This window comes from Oncorhynchus masou, chromosome 11, assembly GCF_036934945.1.
Source record: "Oncorhynchus masou masou isolate Uvic2021 chromosome 11, UVic_Omas_1.1, whole genome shotgun sequence".
Taxonomy (NCBI): domain Eukaryota; kingdom Metazoa; phylum Chordata; class Actinopteri; order Salmoniformes; family Salmonidae; genus Oncorhynchus; species Oncorhynchus masou.
The window spans coordinates 18,361,168-18,383,251 of NC_088222.1; the positions used below are offsets into that span (position 1 = coordinate 18,361,168).

The 22,084-nt window shown below is 46.9% G+C and overlaps 1 protein-coding gene across 3 annotated transcripts; it reads left to right on the forward strand.

Annotated features, from left to right (window-relative positions):
* Position 1: 1 nt before the first annotated feature.
* Positions 2-19,983, forward strand: ptpn11a (protein tyrosine phosphatase non-receptor type 11a). 3 transcript variants are annotated; one of them, XR_010456795.1, is made up of 17 exons: positions 2-230; positions 3,834-3,956; positions 4,221-4,415; positions 6,981-7,173; positions 7,520-7,639; positions 7,783-7,896; positions 8,325-8,421; positions 8,543-8,640; positions 8,967-9,125; positions 9,271-9,402; positions 9,503-9,657; positions 9,804-9,871; positions 15,496-15,647; positions 15,716-15,834; positions 16,852-16,951; positions 17,074-17,148; positions 17,251-19,983. XR_010456795.1 is itself a non-coding variant. In XM_064977637.1 (16 exons), the coding sequence occupies exons 1-15, from the start codon at positions 217-219 to the stop codon at positions 16,919-16,921; spliced, it is 1,809 nt and encodes a 602-aa protein (XP_064833709.1). In that variant the 5' UTR covers positions 2-216; the 3' UTR covers positions 16,922-16,951; positions 17,074-19,983. The 3 variants fall into 3 exon arrangements, 2 of the variants coding, with proteins under 2 accessions (XP_064833709.1, XP_064833710.1); XM_064977637.1 differs by having other exon boundaries at positions 17,074-19,983; XM_064977638.1 differs by lacking the exon at positions 7,520-7,639 and having other exon boundaries at positions 17,074-19,983.
* The last annotated feature ends 2,101 nt before the right edge of the window (positions 19,984-22,084 follow it).

The window sequence follows — 22,084 nt, forward strand, 5'->3', positions numbered from 1 at the left end:
TGTCGCATGTCTGGTGACGTTTCAACAATCGACTCGCTCTCTGAAGTCTCCGGGCTGAGGCCTATGGACTTTTTGTTGTTGTAAAAAATTCTAATCGAAACATTTTCCCGTTTTGAGCGGAGTCTGGACCTTATGAGGCATTTTTGCTTGGAGTAGACTGCCGAAGACACACACAATAGTTGGAAAAGCCAGCGCGAGGAAACAAGGTTTGAAAAAATGACATCTCGGAGGTAAGGACTGATCATGGAAAGCAATCTGATGGAAACTAGGTATCAACTATTTAGCCTGTCGGCTAACATTAGCCTAGAACTGTTTACATTTTCAAGATAATCTCATTGATGGTGAATGTATGTGATCGTCAGTTAACGACCTAAAACAAGTCGTATTTGACAAGGATGTGCCTTGTCGGTGTTTTGGAGCTAGCAACATTACGGTAACTAGTATGTGGTAATGTTAACTAGGTTCTTTATTGGGCAATGGGCATCCGTGAAATTGAAGCCCACAATGCAGTTACCTTTTAAATTCTGCGTGTGAGCTATTCACAAGCTATCTGCCCATAACATTTTTGGAGATGTGTTTAGTTATCAATTATAAATATGAATGCTTAGCTAACAATTGCTAATAAGCAAACAAGAAAATCTAGCTAACTAGCTACCATTGGGGGACCTAGCTGTCAGTTCCAGCTGAGAAGCCAAGGGGGTTCAATACATCTGGCTCAGTTTGAACGATAGGCTTGTATGCTCTTTGGAAAGATACCAACCTCAATATACTCAGTAAATGGATACAGACTTCAATTGTTCAATGTCAATCACTATACACGTGATTTTCTGATTAAATCAGGATTCTGATAATTCTCACATTATCCTTTAGTCGTACATTGATTTTGACCCTCCCCCACATCAATCTTCTTTATCCTGATTTGCATTGTTGTGCCCATGACATCTGAGTACAAGTTATACAGCTGTACTATTGAGAGCATCTTGTCTGGCTGCATCTCTGCTTGGTATGGCAATAGCCCCGCCCTCAATCGTTTGGCGCTACAGAGGGTGGTACGAACCTCACTGGGGCTGAGCTTCCTCCTTCTGTAGGGGTTTAGCGGCAGGATGGCATCCAACGTCATGGTACATTACCGCCACCTACGGTACTGGAGTGTGCCAGAGACCGGGAGAACTAAATCCTACCTGCCAGCCCTGTTGCTCTTTAAAAAAAACACTGAGACTATCTAATGGCGTTCTACTCAATATACTCAACTAATTTCCTGTATCCCCTTATCCCTCATACTAGATCTGACTCTCTCTCATACTGCCCACACTGTGGTTATACAAGCTCCACGGTCTTCCTGGCAATAATCACACTTTCCTGTTGGATGCTTTCCTATCACATTTAAGGACGTATTCAACTAGCTGTGTCCCACCCTTAATCTTATAATATCCTCTCCTTTGTCTCTTCTTGCCGACCTCAGACTTTCCTCTGTACTTTAAATAAATGCCTGCTCTTAGTATCTCCTCCACTGCTCCTTGCCATCTCTGCACCATCACTGTCCATATCAGGCTTTTTTGCCTCTGCCTTGCTACAAACAATTCTAAGTGCTTGGTTAGCCAGTACATCAACTGCCTCGTTCCCCTTCACCCCCACATGGGCTGGGACCCAAGTAAATATAATCTGTATACTCATCTGTCTAATCTTGCCATGGGTTTGTGGCAGAGTTCCCTCCCATCCAGGACCTCTATCAGGCAGTGTGAAAGGAAGGCTGGAAAATTGTTAAGACTCCAACAACCCAAGTCATAGACTGTTCTTTCTGCTTCCACACGGCAAGCGGTACATCAAGTCTGACACCAACAGGCTCCTGAACAGCTTCTATCCCCATGTCATAAGACTGCTAAATAGCTAATACAATTTCTACATGGACTATCCAGGTTGAACTTCTGTATATTATAGTATTTGTTGCATTGTCTCTATGCCCACTCACAGGGCCCTACACACAAATACTCCAACACACAGTGCATTCGGAAAGTATTCATATTCAGACCCCTAGACTTTTTCCACATTGTTGCATTACAACCTTATTTCTCATCAATCTACATAATACCCCATAGTTTTTCAAATGTATACAAATAAAAACTGAAATACAGTATTTACATAATTATTCAGACCTTTTACTCAGTACTTTGTTGAAACACCTTTGGAAGTGATTATAGCCTCAAGTCTTTTTGGGTATGACACAAGCTTGGCACACCTGTATTTGTGGAGTTTCTCCCATTCTCTGCAGATCCTCTCAATCAGGTTGGATGGGGAGCGTCGCTGTACAGCTATTTTCAGGTCTCTCCAGAGATGTTCAAGACTTGCCCCGAAGCCACTCGTTGTCTTGGCTGTGTGCTTAGGGTCATTGTCCTGTTTGAAGGTGAACCTTCGCCCCAGTCCTGGGATCTCTGTGCTGGCCTGACTGGTGGAGTGCTGCAGATATGGTTGTTCTTCTGGAAGGTTCTCCCATCTCCACAGAGGAACTCTAGAGCTCTGTCAGAGTAGACATCAGGTTCTTGGTCACCTCCCTGACCAAGCCCCTTCTCTCCCGATTGCTCAGTTTGGCCAGGTGGCCGGCTCTAGGCAGAGTGTTGGTGGTTCCAAACTTCTCCATCATTCTTAAATGGAAGGCCACTGTGTTCTTGGGGACCTTCAATGCTACAGGACATTTTGGGTACCCTTTCCCAGACCTGTGCCTCGACACAATCCTACCTCGGCGCTCTACAGACAATTCCTTCAACCCCATGGCTTGGTTTTTCCTCTGACATGCACTGTCAACTGTAGGACCTTATATAGACAGGTGCCTTTCCAAATCATGTCCAATCAATTGAATTGAACACAGGTGGATGACAATCAAGTTGTACAAACATCTCAAGGATGATCAATGGAAACGGGGTGTACCTGAGCTACATTTTGAGTCTCATAGCAGTGTGTCTACTTATGTAAAACAAATATATATATATCTATTTAAACATTTTTAATACATTTACAAACATTTCTAAAAAATCTGTTTTTGCTTTGTCATAATGGGGTATTGTGTGTAGATTGAGGATTTTAAAATTCCTTTTGGAATATGTCTGTAACTTAACATGTAGTGAAAGGAAAGGTGTCTGAATACTTTCCGAATGCACAAACACTCCATTTTATGGATAATATGCACATACATTTATACTGGCTCTACACACACACTCACATATAATCATCATATACGCATCTGCTACTGTGTTTATCATATATCCTGATGCCTAGTTACCTCACCGTCCAGTTTCCCTGCACATTGTAAATATGGTACTGGAACTGACCCTGTATTCTATGCTTGCTTACTTTATCATGTTCATCTTATTATTACAACAAAAATGCATGTTTTTGTTATTTTTAATTTTACATTGTTATTTATTGCTGTATTGTTGAGGTTGGAGCTTACAAGAAAGGAATTTCACTGTACTTTTGCTTGTGACATTAAAACTTGAAACAACACACCGTTATATTCAGGCCACATATGTTCTCTAGGCAGCCAGTGATCTCTGTGATTTATGACTGCTTGTTATCTCCCAGAGGCTAAGTCGAGGGCCTTGAACCAAGTTGGGAAGATGACTCACTGGCAATTACAATAGAGTTATGATGAAATACAAATTAAACTATAGCCAGGACAATGACAGCTACCTTGTTGTGAAAGCTGGTAATGGGTGTGGTGTGGTCCATGAATCTGTCGTGGCTGGAAATGTTTCTTTTGTTTTTAAGCTGTGTAGCCTATTTCTCCAAATGCACTTAGCTAGCTAGTTGACCTGTGATGATGATGATGTGTTGTTTAGGTGGTTCCACCCCAATATCACAGGGGTGGAGGCTGAGAACCTGCTGTTAACCCGGGGGGTGGACGGGAGCTTCCTGGCCCGACCCAGCAAGAGCAACCCTGGAGACTTCACCCTCTCTGTCAGGTGAGTTATTGTACCACCAGACACAGGAGCTACCGTAGGCTGGGTTGACATTTTAGGAGTAAATATCTATGGGGCCTATTTAGTTTAGTCAGGCTGACAGCATACAAGAAAACACTTTCCCAATTTATACTCTACCATTTCCCTTTATTGTAATTGATTAGGCCAACTGAAGATAATGGCCTGGGTACCAGACTGTTTCCACTTTAGATGAGGGGTGTGTTTTAATATTTCCTTTTTCTCTCAATCCTGTATTCTCCTGGGCAGACGTAACGGAGCGGTCACCCACATTAAGATCCAGAATACAGGGGATTACTATGACCTGTACGGGGGGGAGAAGTTTGCCACCCTGGCTGAGCTGGTTCAGTACTACATGGAGCACCACGGCCAACTCAAGGAGAAGAATGGAGACGTCATCGAGCTCAAATACCCCCTCAACTGTGCTGACCCCACCTCTGAGAGGTGAGCTCTGACACTGAAACAACACGGTGTTTGTCTCTGCTTGTCTGTGTGTGTACCTCTCTAGCCTGAGTGTCAGTCCGTCTCTGCTTGTCTGTGTGTATACCTCTCTAGCCTGAGTGTCAGTCCGTCTCTGCTTGTCTGTGTGTGTACCTCTCTAGCCTGAGTGTCAGTCCGTCTCTGCTTGTCTGTGTGCGTACCTCTCTAGCCTGAGTGTCAGTCCGTCTCTGCTTGTCTGTGTGCGTACCTCTCTAGCCTGAGTGTCAGTGTCTCTGCTTGTCTGTGTGCGTACCTCTCTAGCCTGAGTGTCAGTCCGTCTCTGCTTGTCTGTGTGCGTACCTCTCTAGCCTGAGTGTCAGTCCGTCTCTGCTTGTCAGTGAGTGTCAGTCCGTCTCTGCTTGTCTGTGTGCGTACCTCTCTAGCCTGAGTGTCAGTCCGTCTCTGCTTGTCTGTGTGCGTACCTCTCTAGCCTGAGTGTCAGTCCGTCTCTGCTTGTCTGTGTGTGTACCTCTCTAGCCTGAGTGTCAGTCCGTCTCTGCTTGTCTGTGTGTGTCACCTCTTGTCTAGCTCTGAGTGTCAGTCCGTCTCTGCTTGTCTGTGTGTGTACCTCTCTAGCCTGAGTGTCAGTCCGTCTCTGCTTGTCTGTGTGTGTACCTCTCTAGCCTGAGTGTCAGTCCGTCTCTGCTTGTCTGTGTGTGTACCTCTCTAGCCTGAGTGTCAGTCCGTCTCTGCTTGTCTGTGTGTGTACCTCTCTAGCCTGAGTGTCAGTCCGTCTCTCTGTCTGTGTGTGTACCTCTCTAGCCTGAGTGTCAGTCCGTCTCTGCTTGTCTGTGTGTGTACCTCTCTAGCCTGAGTGTCAGTCCGTCTCTGCTTGTCTGTGTGTGTACCTCTCTAGCCTGAGTGTCAGTCCGTCTCTGCTTGTCTGTGTGTGTACCTCTCTAGCCTGAGTGTCAGTCCGTCTCTGCTTGTCTGTGTGTGTACCTCTCTAGCCTGAGTGTCAGTCCGTCTCTGCTTGTCTGTGTGTGTACCTCTCTAGCCTGAGTGTCAGTCCGTCTCTGCTTGTCTGTGTGTGTACCTCTCTAGCCTGAGTGTCAGTCCGTCTCTGCTTGTCTGTGTGTGTACCTCTCTAGCCTGAGTGTCAGTCCGTCTCTGCTTGTCTGTGTGTGTACCTCTCTAGCCTGAGTGTCAGTCCGTCTCTTGTCTTGTACCTCTCTAGCCTGAGTGTCAGTCCGTCTCTGCTTGTCTGTGTGTGTACCTCTCTAGCCTGAGTGTCAGTCCGTCTCTGCTTGTCTGTGTGTGTACCTCTCTAGCCTGAGTGTCAGTCCGTCTCTGCTTGTCTGTGTGTGTCTCTAGCCTGAGTGTCAGTGTCTTGTCTGTGTGTACCTCTCTAGCCTGAGTGTCAGTCCGTCTCTGCTTGTCTGTGTGTGTACCTCTCTAGCCTGAGTGTCAGTCCGTCTCTGCTTGTCTGTGTGTGTACCTCTCTAGCCTGAGTGTCAGTCCGTCTCTGCTTGTCTGTGTGTGTACCTCTCTAGCCTGAGTGTCAGTCCGTCTCTGCTTGTCTGTGTGTGTACCTCTCTAGCCTGAGTGTCAGTCCGTCTCTGCTTGTCTGTGTGTGTACCTCTCTAGCCTGAGTGTCAGTCCGTCTCTGCTTGTGTGTGTACCTCTCTAGCCTGAGTGTCAGTCCGTCTCTGCTTGTCTGTGTGTGTACCTCTCTAGCCTGAGTGTCAGTCCGTCTCTGCTTGTCTGTGTGTGTACCTCTCTAGCCTGAGTGTCAGTCCGTCTCTGCTTGTCTGTGTGTGTACCTCTCTAGCCTGAGTGTCAGTCTTGTCGTCTCTGCTTGTCTGTGTGTGTACCTCTCTAGCCTGAGTGTCAGTACCTCTCTAGCCTGAGTGTCAGTCCGTCTCTGCTTGTCTGTGTGTGTACCTCTCTAGCCTGAGTGTCAGTCCGTCTCTGCTTGTCACTCTCTAGCCTGAGTGTCAGTCCGTCTCTGCTTGTACCTCTCTAGCCTGAGTGTCAGTCCGTCTCTGCTTGTCTGTGTGTGTACCTCTCTAGCCTGAGTGTCAGTCCGTCTCTGCTTGTCTGTGTGTGTACCTCTCTAGCCTGAGTGTCAGTCCGTCTCTGCTTGTCTGTGTGTGTACCTCTCTAGCCTGAGTGTCAGTCCGTCTCTGCTTGTCTGTGTGTGTACCTCTCTAGCCTGAGTGTCAGTCCGTCTCTGCTTGTCTGTGTGTGTACCTCTCTAGCCTGAGTGTCAGTCCGTCTCTGCTTGTACCTCTCTAGCCTGAGTGTCAAGCCTGTGTCACATGTCCGTCTCTGCTTGTCTGTGTGTGTACCTCTCTAGCCTGAGTGTCAGTCCGTCTCTGCTTGTCTGTGTGTGTACCTCTCTAGCCTGAGTGTCAGTCCGTCTCTGCTTGTCTGTGTTACCTCTCTAGCCTGAGTGTCAGTCCGTCTCTGCTTGTCTGTGTGTGTACCTCTCTAGCCTGAGTGTCAGTCCGTCTCTGCTTTAGCCACCAATCCAGTGGATTTGATGGCTATGTCAGTGGAGTTCTATAAACTGTGTGTGTGTCCCAGGTGGTTCCATGGTCACCTGTCAGGCCGGGAGGCTGAGAAGCTGCTGACAGAGAAGGGAAAGAACGGTAGTTTCCTGGTCAGAGAGAGCCAGAGCCACCCTGGAGACTTTGTTCTGTCCGTCCGCACCGGCGACGACAAGACGGACAGCAGCGACAACAAGCCCAAGGTGACACATGTCATGATCCGCTGCCAGGTAAAGGATTATTTCCTTTTTTTTGTCCTTTTTTTTTTTACACCCCTCCCTCCCTTCTTCCCTCCCTCCCCTCCCTCCCTCCCTCCCTCCCTTCCTCCTTCCCTCCCTCCCTCCTCCTTCCCTCCCCTCCCTCCCTCCCTCCCTCCCTCCCTCCCTCCCTCCCTCCCTCCCTCCCTCCCTCCCTTCTTCCCTCCCTCCCTCCCTCCCTTCCTCCTTCCCTCCCCTCCCTCGAGCTAAAGATGTGGCTTATGACCACAGATACACTACATGATATTTAAAATAGTCAAAGAGCCTCTCACATATCTCTGTGGGTGAAGGGACGGTCCACATTGTGTGTGTTTCTCAGCATGACCTAAAGTATGACGTTGGTGGAGGAGAGAAGTTTGACTCTCTGACAGACCTGGTGGAGCACTATAAGAAGAATCCCATGGTGGAGACACTGGGCACGGTGCTGCAACTCAAACAGGTCGCTCTTCAGCCTGCTCTCTCTCTTGTCAGCAAGCTACATGTCATTCCCCTGATCTTGATCATTTATGCCCTTTTTGTGTTTCAGAAGCTTTAATAATCCATAGATTTCTTGTTTCTAAACTTGCATGCGTCTCTCCCCAGCCCCTGAACACCACGCGTATCAATGCAGCAGAGATAGAGAGCAGAGTGAGAGAGCTCAGTAAACTGGCCGAGGCCACGGACAAGGTCAAACAGGGCTTCTGGGAAGAGTTTGAGGTAAGAGACGCTCCATTGCGTTTCAAAATAAGTATTTAATGTAGTGTTGTTCTTATGTCAGGAAGAGTTTTTTATACCGTTGTACATGCTCTAGCTCCATTCTCACATGTCATCTGTCTGTCTCCCAATAACCGAGCCACGCTCCACATCTGAATTATTGAAATGGATTAAAGCAATACGTTGAGGATACATTTTTAAAGGGATACTTTGGGATTTTGACAATGATGCCCTTTATCTACTTCCACAGAGTCGGATGAACTCATGGATACAATATTTATGTCTCTGTGTGCAGCTTGAAGGAAGTTGTTACCTTGCGCAATTGCTAACTAGCATTAGCGCAATGACTGGAGTTCTATGGGTATCTGCTAGCATGCTAGCAGATACCCATAGACTTTTAACAAGTATCCCTTTTCCTTTGTCCCGCCCAGACGTTGCAGCAGCAGGAGTGTAAGCTTCTCTACAGCCGTAAGGAGGGGCAGAGAGCTGAAAACAAGAACAAGAACCGATACAAGAACATCCTGCCCTGTGAGAGAACACACGCATCATACCCTATCATCATCATCATACCCTATCATACCCCCCCCCCCTGATTTTGGTCTGATTTTAATCATGACTCTTCTCTCTTTCTCTCTCTTTCCCTCTCTAGTTGATCACACTCGTGTGGTGCTGAATGATGGGGATGGATCTGAGGCTGGCTCGGACTATATTAACGCCAATCTCATCATGGTAGTAACTGACATCATGGTAAATTCACTTCATTCTCAGGACACACACACACCTGTCAGACACACACAATATGGTATCGAAATAACCTCACTGTAAACTCCACACACTTGCGTACAGCTCTATTTCAAGCACAATCTGCAATTTCCTGTATGTGACAGCTCTACGAAATACAAATGAATACGCAAGCTTACTGTTTGTCTTGTCGTTTCATTCATTGAGTGCGTGATGTGGTCTGCTAAGACAATTGCTGTATGTTACTTTGCTTGCGTTGCACTTAAGTCTGCTTTCTTCTACACACTACTACATCCAGCGCCTGTCTCTGTGGAACTGTTCTTTCTCTCTAGCCGGAGTTGGAGTGGAAGTGTAACAGCACCAAGCTGAAGAAGTCGTACATCGCCACGCAGGGCTGTCTACAGAACACCATCAGTGACTTCTGGAGGATGGTCTTCCAGGAGAACTCTCGGGTCATCGTCATGACCACCAAGGAGGTGGAGAGGGGAAAGGTAACTGGCTGACTGCTGTTGTGGTTCTCCATTTTGTGCATCTCTGAAACCCAGGAGAGCTTCTTCATAGGTTTCAGTGTGAACTGCTGCTGTGGCTTTGGGGCAGAAGTGTGCACGTCAATTGAGATACTTTGTCTCCCCACAGAGTAAGTGTGTGAAGTACTGGCCAGACATGTCATCTCTGAAGGAGTATGGAATCATGCGTGTCCGCAACGTCAAAGAGACGTCCGCTCACGACTACATCCTACGAGAACTCAAACTGTCCAAGGTCGGACAGGTAAGAGGAGGGACTGTTTTTTTGGTGTTTTTTTTGGCAAGTGTGTCCTTAGCTGTGTATGTGAGCATGCATGCTACTTCAAAATGTGTGTGTGTTTCAGGGTAACACAGAGCGGACAGTGTGGCAGTACCATTTCAGAGCGTGGCCGGACCATGGGGTCCCTACAGACCCCGGGGGTGTTCTGGACTTCCTAGAGGAGGTCAACCTCAAACAGGAGAGCATTCTAGAGGCTGGGCCCATAGTGGTGCACTGCAGGTACACACACACACACACACACACACACACACACACACACACACACACACACACACACACACACACACACACACACACACACACACACACACACACAGCCAGTTATATGTAATGTTGCTCTCTTAATTCCCTCTCTCTCTCTCCAGTGCTGGTATTGGACGGACAGGAACGTTCATAGTGATTGACATCCTCATTGACGTCATCAGGGAAAAAGGTGAGTGCAAATACTTCATCTATTTCTGCTACATGAGATCATTTCCATAAAGAAAGCTTCTGCCTTGTTCAGACCCCAAGGGTATATGTGTCTATAGTCTAACCTCTTCTGTCTCTGTAGGAGTGGACTGTGATACAGACGTTCCTAGTCTAACCTCTTCTCTCTGTAGGAGTGGACTGTGACATAGACCTTCCTAGTCTAACCTCTTCTCTCTGTAGGAGTGGACTGTGATACAGACGTTCCTAGTCTAACCTCTTCTCTCTGTAGGAGTGGACTGTGATACAGACGTTCCTAGTCTAACCTCTTCTCTCTGTAGGAGTGGACTGTGACAGACGTTCCTAGTCTAACCTCTTCTCTCTGTAGGAGTGGACTGTGACAGACGTTCTAGTCTAACCTCTTCTCTCTGTAGGAGTGGACTGTGACAGACGTTCCTAGTCTAACCTCTTCTCTCTGTAGGAGTGGACTGTGATAACGTTCCTAGTCTAACCTCTTCTCTCTGTAGGAGTGGACTGTGTTCCTAGACCTCTTCTCTCTGTAGGAGTGGTGTTCCTAGTCTAACCTCTTCTCTCTGTAGGAGTGGACTGTGACAGACGTTCCTAGTCTAACCTCTTCTCTCTGTAGGATTGGACTGTGACAGACGTTCCTAGTCTAACCTCTTCTCTCTGTAGGAGTGGTGTGACAGACGTTCCTAGTCTAACCTCTTCTCTCTGTGACAGACGTTCCTAGTGGACTGTGACAGATGTTCCTAGTCTAACCTCTTCTCTCTGTAGGAGTGGACTGTGACAGACGTTCCTAGTCTAACCTCTTCTCTCTGTAGGAGTGGACTGTGATGCAGACGTTCCTAGTCTAACCTCTTCTCTCTGTAGGAGTGGACCGTTCCTAGTCTAACCTCTTCTCTCTGTAGGAGTGGACTGTGACATAGACCTTCCTAGTCTAACCTCTTCTCTCTGTAGGAGTGGACTGTGATGCAGACGTTCCTAGTCTCTGTAGGAGTGGTCTGTGACAGACGTTCCTAGTCTAACCTCTTCTCTCTGTGGACTGTGAGTGGACTGTCTAACCTCTTCTCTCTGTAGGAGTGTGGACTGTGACAGACGTTCCTAGTCTAACCTCTTCTCTCTGTAGGAGTGGACTGTGATGCAGACGTTCCTAGTCTAACCTCTTTCTCTCTGTAGGAGTGGACTGTGGACTGTGATGCAGACTAGTCTAACCTCTTCTCTCTGTAGGAGTGGACTGTGATGCAGACGTTCCTAGTCTAACCTCTTCTCTCTGTAGGAGTGGACTGTGACAGACGTTCCTAGTCTAACCTCTTCTCTCTGTAGGAGTGGACTGTGACAGACGTTCCTAGTCTAACCTCTTCTCTCTGTAGGAGTGGACTGTGATAACGTTCCTAGTCTAACCTCTTCTCTCTGTAGGAGTGGACTGTGATGACAGACGTTCTGTAGGAGTGGACTAGTCTAACCTCTTCTCTCTGTAGGAGTGGACTGTGATGCAGACGTTCCTAGTCTAACCTCTTCTCTCTGTAGGAGTGGACTGTGACATAGACGTTCCTAGTCTAACCTCTTCTCTCTGTAGGAGTGGACTGTGACAGACGTTCCTAGTCTAACCTCTTCTCTCTGTAGGAGTGGACTGTGATACAGACGTTCCTAGTCTAACCTCTTCTCTCTGTAGGAGTGGACTGTGACATAGACCTTCCTAGTCTAACAGACATAGACCTTCCTAGTCTAACCTCTTCTCTCTGTAGGAGTGGACTGTGACATAGACCTTCCTAGTCTAACCTCTTCTCTCTGTAGGAGTGGACTGTGACATAGACCTTCCTAGTCTAACCTCTTCTCTCTGTAGGAGTGGACTGTGACATAGACGTTCCTAGTCTAACCTCTAGTCTAACCTCTTCTCTCTGTAGGAGTGGACTGTGACAGATAGTCTAACCTCTTCTCTCTGTAGGAGTGGACTGTGACAGACGTTCCTAGTCTAACCTCTTCTCTCTGTAGGAGTGGACTGTGATGCAGACGTTCCTAGTCTAACCTCTTCTCTCTGTAGGAGTGGACTGTGATGCAGACGTTCCTAGTTCTCTGTAGGAGTGGACTGTGACATAGACCTTCCTAGTCTAACCTCTTCTCTCTGTAGGAGTGGAGTTCCTAGTCTCACCTCTTCTCTCTGTAGGAGTGGACTGTGATGCAGACGTTCCTAGTCTAACCTCTTCTCTCTGTAGGAGTGGACTGTGATACAGACGTTCCTAGTCTAACCTCTTCTCTCTGTAGGAGTGGACTGTGATGCAGACGTTCCTAGTCTCACCTCTCTCTCTGTAGGAGTGGACTGTGATGCAGACGTTCCTAGTCTAACCTCTTCTCTCTGTAGGAGTGGACTGTGACAGACGTTCCTAGTCTAACCTCTTCTCTCTGTAGGAGTGGACTGTGACATAGACGTTCCTAGTCTAACCTCTTCTCTCTGTAGGAGTGGACTGTGACAGACGTTCCTAGTCTAACCTCTTCTCTCTGTAGGAGTGGACTGTGACATAGACCTTCCTAGTCTAACCTCTTCTCTCTGTAGGAGTGGACTGTGACAGACGTTCCTAGTCTCACCTCTTCTCTCTGTAGGAGTGGACTGTGACATAGACGAGTCTAACCTCTTCTCTCTGTAGGAGTGGACTGTGACAGACGTTCCTAGTCTAACCTCTTCTCTCTGTAGGAGTGGACTGTGACAGACGTTCCTAGTCTAACCTCTTCTCTCTGTAGGAGTGGACTGTGACAGACGTTCCTAGTCTAACCTCTTCTCTCTGTAGGAGTGGACTGTGACATAGACGTTCCTAGTCTAACCTCTTCTCTCTGTAGGAGTGGACTGTGACAGACGTTCCTAGTCTCACCTCTTCTCTCTGTAGGAGTGGACTGTGACACAGACGTTCCTAGTCTAACCTCTTCTCTCTGTAGGAGTGGACTGTGATCTTCTAGTCTAACCTCTTCTCTCTGTAGGAGTGGACTGTGATGCAGACGTTCCTAGTCTAACCTCTTCTCTCTGTAGGAGTGGACTGTGATAAGTCTAACCTCTTCTCTCTGTAGGAGTGGACTGTGATGATAACCTCTTCTCTCTGTAGGAGTGGACTGTGACAGACGTTCCTAGTCTAACCTCTTCTCTCTGTAGGAGTGGACTGTGACCGTTCTAGTCTAACCTCTTCTCTCTGTAGGAGTGGACTGTGATGCAGACGTTCCTAGTCTAACCTCTTCTCTCTGTAGGAGTGGACTGTGATGCAGACGTTCCTAGTCTAACCTCTTCTCTCTGTAGGAGTGGACTGTGACAGACGTTCCTAGTCTAACCTCTTCTCTCTGTAGGAGTGGACTGTGATGCAGACGTTCCTAGTCTAACCTCTTCTCTCTGTAGGAGTGGACTGTGACATAGACCTTCCTAGTCTAACCTCTTCTCTCTGTAGGAGTGGACTGTGATGCAGACGTTCCTAGTCTAACCTCTTCTCTCTGTAGGAGTGGACTGTGATAACCTCTTCTCAGGAGTGGTTGACCTAGTCTAACCTCTTCTCTCTGTAGGAGTGGACTGTGATGCAGACGTTCCTAGTCTAACCTCTTCTCTCTGTAGGAGTGGACTGTGACATAGACGTTCCTAGTCTAACCTCTTCTCTCTGTAGGAGTGGACTGTGACAGACGTTCCTAGTCTAACCTCTTCTCTCTGTAGGAGTGGACTGTGACACAGGAGTCTCACCTCTTCTCTCTGTAGGAGTGGACTGTGACATAGACCTTCCTAGTCTAACCTCTTCTCTCTGTAGGAGTGGACTGTGACATAGACCTTCCTAGTCTAACCTCTTCTCTCTGTAGGAGTGGACTGTGACATAGACCTTCCTAGTCTAACCTCTTCTCTCTGTAGGAGTGGACTGTGACATAGACCTTCCTAGTCTAACCTCTTCTCTCTGTAGGAGTGGACTGTGACATAGACGTTCCTAGTCTAACCTCTTCTCTCTGTAGGAGTGGACTGTGATGCAGACGTTCCTAGTCTAACCTCTTCTCTCTGTAGGAGTGGACTGTGACAGACGTTCCTAGTCTAACCTCTTCTCTCTGTAGGAGTGGACTGTGATGCAGACGTTCCTAGTCTAACCTCTTCTCTCTGTAGGAGTGGACTGTGGACCTTCCTAGTCTAACCTCTTCTCTCTGTAGGAGTGGACTGTGATGCAGACGTTCCTAGTCTAACCTCTTCTCTCTGTAGGAGTGGACTGTGACATAGACCTTCCTAGTCTAACCTCTTCTCTCTGTAGGAGTGGACTGTGATACAGACGTTCCTAGTCTCACCTCTTCTCTCTGTAGGAGTGGACTGTGATGCAGACGTTCCTAGTCTAACCTCTTCTCTCTGTAGGAGTGGACTGTGATACAGACGTTCCTAGTCTAACCTCTTCTCTCTGTAGGAGTGGACTGTGATGCAGACGTTCCTAGTCTCACCTCTTCTCTCTGTAGGAGTGGACTGTGATGCAGACGTTCCTAGTCTAACCTCTTCTCTCTGTAGGAGTGGACTGTGACAGACGTTCCTAGTCTAACCTCTTCTCTCTGTAGGAGTGGACTGTGGACGTTCCTAGTCTAACCTCTTCTCTCTGTAGGAGTGGACTGTGACAGACGTTCCTAGTCTAACCTCTTCTCTCTGTAGGAGTGGACTGTGACATAGACCTTCCTAGTCTAACCTCTTCTCTCTGTAGGAGTGGACTGTGACAGACGTTCCTAGTCTCACCTCTTCTCTCTGTAGGAGTGGACTGTGACATAGACGTTCCTAGTCTAACCTCTTCTCTCTGTAGGAGTGGACTGTGACAGACGTTCCTAGTCTTCTCTGTAGGAGTGGACTGTGACAACGTTCCTAGTCTAACCTCTTCTCTCTGTAGGAGTGGACTGTGACAGACGTTCCTAGTCTAACCTCTTCTCTCTGTAGGAGTGGACTGTGACAGACCTAGTCTAACCTCTTCTCTCTGTAGGAGTGGACTGTGACATAGACGTTCCTAGTCTAACCTCTTCTCTCTGTAGGAGTGGACTGTGACAGACGTTCCTAGTCTCACCTCTTCTCTCTGTAGGAGTGGACTGTGACATAGACGTTCCTAGTCTAACCTCTTCTCTCTGTAGGAGTGGACTGTGACAGACGTTCCTAGTCTAACCTCTTCTCTCTGTAGGAGTGGACTGTGACAGACGTTCCTAGTCTAACCTCTTCTCTCTGTAGGAGTGGACTGTGACAGACGTTCCTAGTCTAACCTCTTCTCTCTGTAGGAGTGGACTGTGACAGACGTTCCTAGTCTAACCTCTTCTCTCTGTAGGAGTGGACTGTGATGCAGACGTTCCTAGTCTAACCTCTTCTCTCTGTAGGAGTGGACTGTGATGCAGACGTTCCTAGTCTAACCTCTTCTCTCTGTAGGAGTGGACTGTGACAGACGTTCCTAGTCTAACCTCTTCTCTCTGTAGGAGTGGACTGTGACAGACGTTCCTAGTCTAACCTCTTCTCTCTGTAGGAGTGGACTGTGACATAGACCTTCCTAGTCTAACCTCTTCTCTCTGTAGGAGTGGACTGTGACATAGACCTTCCTAGTCTAACCTCTTCTCTCTGTAGGAGTGGACTGTGACAGACGTTCCTAGTCTAACCTCTTCTCTCTGTAGGAGTGGACTGTGACATAGACGTTCCTAAGAGCATCCAGATGGTTCGTTCCCAGCGGTCTGGGATGGTTCAGACTGAGGCCCAGTACAGGTTCATCTACATGGCTGTCCAGCACTACATAGAGACACTGCAGAGACGCATAGAGGAGGAACAGGTGCGTGTGTGTCCCGTGTGTGCGTGTCCGTCGAAGTCTTTCTTTAACATCCTTCCTCTCTCTAACAGAAGAGTAAGATAAAGGGGAGGGAGTACACCAACATTAAGTATTCTCTATCTGACCTGACGGGTGGAGACCAGCTGCAGAGCCCTCTGCCTCCCTGCACCCCCAGCCCCACCTGTGCAGAGTGAGTACCTACCAACTTGCAGCTACTACACAGAGTATACAACCTAAACAAGAACACCTGCTCTTTCCATGACATAGACTGACCAGATGAATCCAGTTGAAAGCTATTATCCCTTTTTGATGTCACTTGTTAAATATATTTTGGTGGCTTTGAACGGGGTATGGCAGTAGTTGTCGGGCGCACCAGTTTGTGTCAAGAACTGCAACGCTGCAGGGTTTTTCACACTCAACAGTTTCCCGTATGTATCAAGAATGGTCCACCATGGCCTCCCGGGTGGTGCAGAGGTCTAAGGCACTGCATCGCAGTGCTAGCTGTGCCACCAGAGATTCTGGTTTTGAGCCCAGGCTCTGTCGTGACCGGCCGCGACCGGGAGGCCCATGGGGCGGCGCACAACTGGCCCAGCGTTGTCTGGGTTAGGGAGGGTTTGGCTGGCAGGGATATCCTTGTCTCATCGCGCACTAGCGACTCCAGTTGCGGGCCGGGCGCAGTGCATGCTGACCAGGTCGCCAGGTGTACGGTGTTTCCTCCGACACATTGGTGCGGCTGGCTTCTGGGTTGGATGTGCATTGTGTTAAGAAGCAGTTGGGTTGTGTTTCGGAGGACGCATGGCTCTCAACCTTCGCCTCTCCCAAGTCTATACGGAAGTTGCAGCGATGAGACGACTGTAACTACTACCAATTGGATACCAAGAAATTGGGGAGAATGAAGGGGTAAAAAGAATGATCCACCAGCCAAAGGACATCCAGCCAACTTGACACAACTGTGGGAAGCATTGTCGTCAACATGGGCCAGCGTCCCTGTGGAAAGATTTCCACACCTTGTAGAGTTCATGCTCTGACAAATTGGGCTGTTCTGAAGGCAAAAGGGGGTGCAACTGAATATTAGGAAGGTGTTCCTAATGTTTGGTATACTCTGTGTCTAATCAAACTAGCACTCAGCTAGTCAGCTTCAGTTGAGAAGTACCTTGGCTGATGTGTTTCTCTCGGGGGGGGGGGGTGTGTGTCTGTGTGTGTGTAGAATGAGGGAGGACTGCTCCAGAGTGTATGAGAATGTCGGTCTGATGCAGCAGCAGAAGAGCTACAGATGAGATTGCCCTTTGACCCCAGTGCTGTCCCAGGTAACTACAGGAACTATGTCTTGAGTTCATGTTGTGGTTGGATCTTTTGGAACAAGCTTTTTTTTAAATATTTGTTTTGTTATTTGTAAATGACCTGACATCTCTCTCCCTTTGCCTCTCAGGAATTACATATTTTTGCCAGCTGCACCTGAACGTCTGAGACGTGATCACAATTACTACAATGAAAAGAAGAAAATGTAAAATTACGAAAAACTAAAATCTGAGAGAGGTCTACAAGAGAACCGAGATTAACGGAGGGTTTTTTTTTCCCTCTCTCCTTCTCATCCCTCTCTCTCTAGGAACAGTAGCCGCCTCGTCCCCTTATAAACCACTGTGAATATCTGGAGAGCCCTAACGGGCTTAATGACCGAACTTAATAACAAGCCTAAACCCCTAAACTAAAGCTCAGCCTGAGTTTAAACCTGTCTCAGACCAGACCCAGGCTGAGACTAGCGGCACTCTGCTCACCAGAGGGAGAACAACTTAGCTAACCTGTTCTGTTTGTCTTTGTTCCATTCTCTCTCCCTTTTTTGCCATGAATTATTGTCTTTTTTCTTATTAACTAAAGGAAAGAAACACGTAGCTAGTTTGTTTTGGGAGCTAGTGAGATGAGTGAGCCCTTCTCACTTGAGAAAAAAGTCCTGTGCCAAAAACCAAAATGGTATCATCCAACGTCTCAGCCAATCAGTGGTTTCCCTCTGCCCGGCTAAACCATTTTTTGAGAAAAAAGGGATATTTCCAGTGATAATGTTAAGTGTCATGTTTTCTGTTACCGAAGGAAGAATTCTGGGTATTGTAGTCTCTAACTTACCAGTGGATGACTATTCAGTATGTTGGGGAGGATATTGGTTTTGCCTTTTAAAGACATTTTAGTATTTTTTTAATGTTTTTTTTTATTTCATGTTTTTGTTGACATGTTTTTTGTTGTTGCCACACTATGTAATACTGTCTCCCTTAATTACCATTCCTCACACTGATGTCCTTAACGCAGCATTCCCATAGCAAAGTAATGGCTACAGCCCAAGTCATGTACCCTGGGGGGAGATGTTGGCTAGAACTCTGTTTCCCTGGGTGCCTTGTGGTCCCACTAAGCTCTAATGTGGGGTCTGAGGGTAGTTGGTAGTTTCTGGAGGTTTGGTGGGGTAGCCTCGCCTCATACTGTATGTAAGTCCTGTTTTGACAACAAACGTTAGAAGAGTTGTCTACAGCACAGACAGTAGGGGACGAGGCAATAGGTTGGGTGCTTCCTCCCAGGCTCTTCTGTGTTAAAGTTACCCGGGAAACGGTTTCAGAGTTTCTGGGGTAACTTGTTCTTCATGCCAGTCCGCAGCAGGCATCGCCACTGAAGCGTAGCTGCCCCCCCGCCCCCCCCCCAAAGTTTTACATTTCTTTATTTTCTTAACAAACATCGTAATGATACTATTACATTTTGTGCTTCTTCTGTTCTTTTTAAAGATGAATGCCTGTTGTGTACTTTTTAAGCACCACATGATCTTTAACTTTCTCTGTTTCGAGAAGCTACCCACATTTGTTATCTCTGGCAATTTTAGTATTCATTGTTGTGGTTGTCATGGAAACTACAGGCCCACTGTTGGTTGGCTGCATTTGGTCAAGGACACACACAGTTGGAGTCAGTTGCAAATTCCTTTGTTCTACATTGGTGTTACACAGTTGAATGTGCAGTTTTGCATCACACTTAACCACATTGCTTTCTCAGTCTGTTGTCCATATGGAAATAAGTGCTTATTGTCGACTACAGTATTCTGGAAAGGGTTGTTTCCAGGTTGATACAATCATTTAATATATGTGTTTTGTATGTACTTTATCATGGTAACAATCTAACATTAGCTTTTTTTCACTGAGAACACACAACACACCATTGTACACATGATTACTGGTTAAAGCCCTTTGTCTTTGTTTGCCATTGCACCTTATTCCCAATGTAATGCTATGCACACTTTTTGTCCAGAGCCTTATGAGGACAGAAGTATTAACCTATATAGGGAATAGGGTGCCATTTCAGATCAGCCCTTTGTGTAACGCAGGTAGGGTTGAGGAGGAAGTTGTTTTGGTCTTGAGAATGTAACTCTGGACATACTAATTTTCCACACTTTTTCTCAGAAGTGTGCACTTGTTCACTCCCCCTCATGATATAAACACTATTGGATTGGTCGATGTAAGTTTGCCGTCCTTAGCAACGAGGGAGGACGAGAACATCCCTTTTCTCAGCCTCTCTGGGGCTCCAGGTTACCCCTAACCACTGATCTAGGATCAGCTGTGCTGGGAAACACTTTAGATCAGTGTCTTCATCCTTTTCTTGTGTATCACAGCAGTTGTTGTTCTTCTGAATGGTTTGTTTGTTTCTCTGCTGGGTAGAGACCCTCCATTGACTGAGTTAGGGGATCCTTAGTATCTGCTGTGTGTAGTGTGCCCTTTCATTGTGTGTGTTTGTTTGTCGAACACTAGTCTGGCCTGCTTCTGGTGATTTTATGTATCGTGGTGTTAGGATTTGTGTGTGAAAGGATGTGTGTGTGTGTGTGTGTCCAGAGAATACTGCTGTTTCAGCTGCCTGCTCCTCAATGCCTGGTCTTCTCTTCATGATGAAACGGCGTCATCTCTTATTTCCTGTCTTTCTGTCACGTAAAGCATCTACATGCATAGATCTGACTCCCTATGCATTATACAGTATGTGTTGGTTATACTCTGTTTGACAAACCAGTGCTCTCCATACCTGAAAACAGTTTGTCAACCGGAAAGCATAAAAAACACAACATTTTTTTGAACTCAATGCAAACAAACAAATTATATTTTTTAACTTGTATATTGTACATGAATATCTTGTAGAGGAGAATGTACTTACTAAACATATCTAATTGCCAATAAGATTTACTGTCTGTGTAATAATCCAGTAGCTCTCTACCCCATGTCATGGAGTTGGAGCTTTCTCACAAAGCTTGAGGTTTATCGTATTGTATTTCAATGCAGGTAACCATGGTAACTTCTTGATAACAATAATAAACGGCAAGCTCATGCCTCAGTCCCCCTCCTGTTGTTATTGGCAGATCATTCCAATGAATAGAATGATGTCACTTGATAGTTACACACTGATTAAAGAGTTAAAGCCCCCAAGCTTCAGTTCTGCATTTACAAGGATGTCTTTCTAGGTCGGGCTTGTTTCTACAGAACCATGCAGCCAAGTTGATGAAGCCCCCTGCTGAGTGGCAATGTAGTGCTTTAATTTAAGAAACTGCACCTTGATGCTGAAACATGTTGGCTCTTAATGATAATAAACACCTTCCACTGATTATTTTCTCAGAGCTGTTGAATGCAGCACAGTAATGCTTACATTCAGTCTGCTGTGAAAACCTGCCAGCACTGTTGAGCAATCATTGATCTTGTGGCGTGCCTAGAACCAGGTGTAGGTGTGTGTGTGTGTTACTATCCTTGTGGTGACCAGAAGTCTTTACAATGGAAAAAGTGGGCAGATTTTGCCAGTCCCCACAAGAAAAAGGCTGTTTTAGGGTTAGAGAAAATCACCCTGGTGTCATAGACTAGACTTAACAGGGTACATTTAAATCCAGGACCCTCAAGTTAGTACGATATCTTACGTTTGGTATGGTTACATAACCAGGATACCTATGGCAAAAAGGATGGTAGGTCTGGGTGGATGTGTGGGCGTATTACGCGAACGTCAAGCAGACCAAAGGTTGCGTGTTTGAATCTCATCACAGACAACCTTTAGCTTATTAGGAACTGCAACTACTTACGACCTTTTTAACTATTTTGCAACTACTTAGCATGTTAGCTAGTCCTTCCCCTAACCTTAACCCCTAGATTAGCTAACAATAGACACCAAGCTCGCCGTGTGGTAGCAGAGCGAACAGTCTAAGACTAGGGTGGCTGACAATTTTTAGGGCCTTCCTCTGACACCGCCTGGTAAAGAGGTCCTGGATGGCAGGAAGCTTGACCCCAGTTATTTACTGGGCCGTTTGCACTATCCTCTGTATTACCTTGCCATCGAAGGCCGAGCAGTTTCAATACCAGGCAGTGATGCAACCTGTCAGGATGCTCTTTGGTGCAGCTGTAGAACCTTTTGAGGATCTGAGGACCCATGCAAAATCTTTTCAGTCTCCTGAGGGGGAATAGGTTTTGTTGTGCCCTCCTCACAACTGTCTTGGTGTGCTTGGACCATGTTAGTTTGTTGGTGATGTGTACACCAAGGAACTTGAAGCTCTCAACTGGCTCCACTACAGCCCCGTCGATGAGAATGAGGACGTGCTCTGTCTTCTTTTTCCTGTAGTCCAAAATTATCTCCTTTGTCTTGATCATGTTGAGGGAGAGGTTGTTGTCCTGGCACCACACGGCCAGTTCTCTGACCACCTCCCTATAGGCTGTCTACTCGTTGTCGGTGATCAGGCCTACCACAGTTGTGTCATCGGCAAATTTAATGATGGTATTGGAGTCGTGACTGGCCGTGCTGTCATGAGTGAACAGGGAGCACAGGAGGGAACTGAGCACGCACCCCTGAGGGGCCTCTATGTTGAGGATCAACGTGACGGATATGTTGTTACCTACCCTTGACACCTGGAGGCGGCCCGTCAGGAAGTCTAGGATCCAGTTGCAGAGGGAGGTGTTAAGTCCCAGGGTCCTTAGCCTATTGATGAGCTTTGAGGACACTATGGTGTTGAATGTTGCGCTGTAGTCAATGAATAGCATTCTCACATAGGTGTTACTTTTATCCAGGTGGGAAAGGGGAGTGTGGAGTGCAATAGAGATTGCATCATCTGTGGATCTGTTGGGGCGGTATGCAAATTAGAGTGGGTCTAGTGTTTCTGGGATAATGGTGTTGATGTGTGCCATGACCAGCCTTTCAAAGCACTTCATGGCTACAGATGTGAGTGCTATGGGTTGGTAATAATTTAGGCAGGTTACCTTAGTGATCATGGGCACAGGGACTATGGTGGTCTGCTTAAAACATGTTGGTATTACAGACTTGGACAGGGAGATGTTGAAAATGTCAGTGAAGACACTTGCAAGTTGATCAGTGCAGGCTCGAAGCACATGTCCTGGCAATCCGTCTGGCCCTGCGGCCTTGTGAATGTTGACCTGTTTAAAGGTCTTACTCGCATCAGC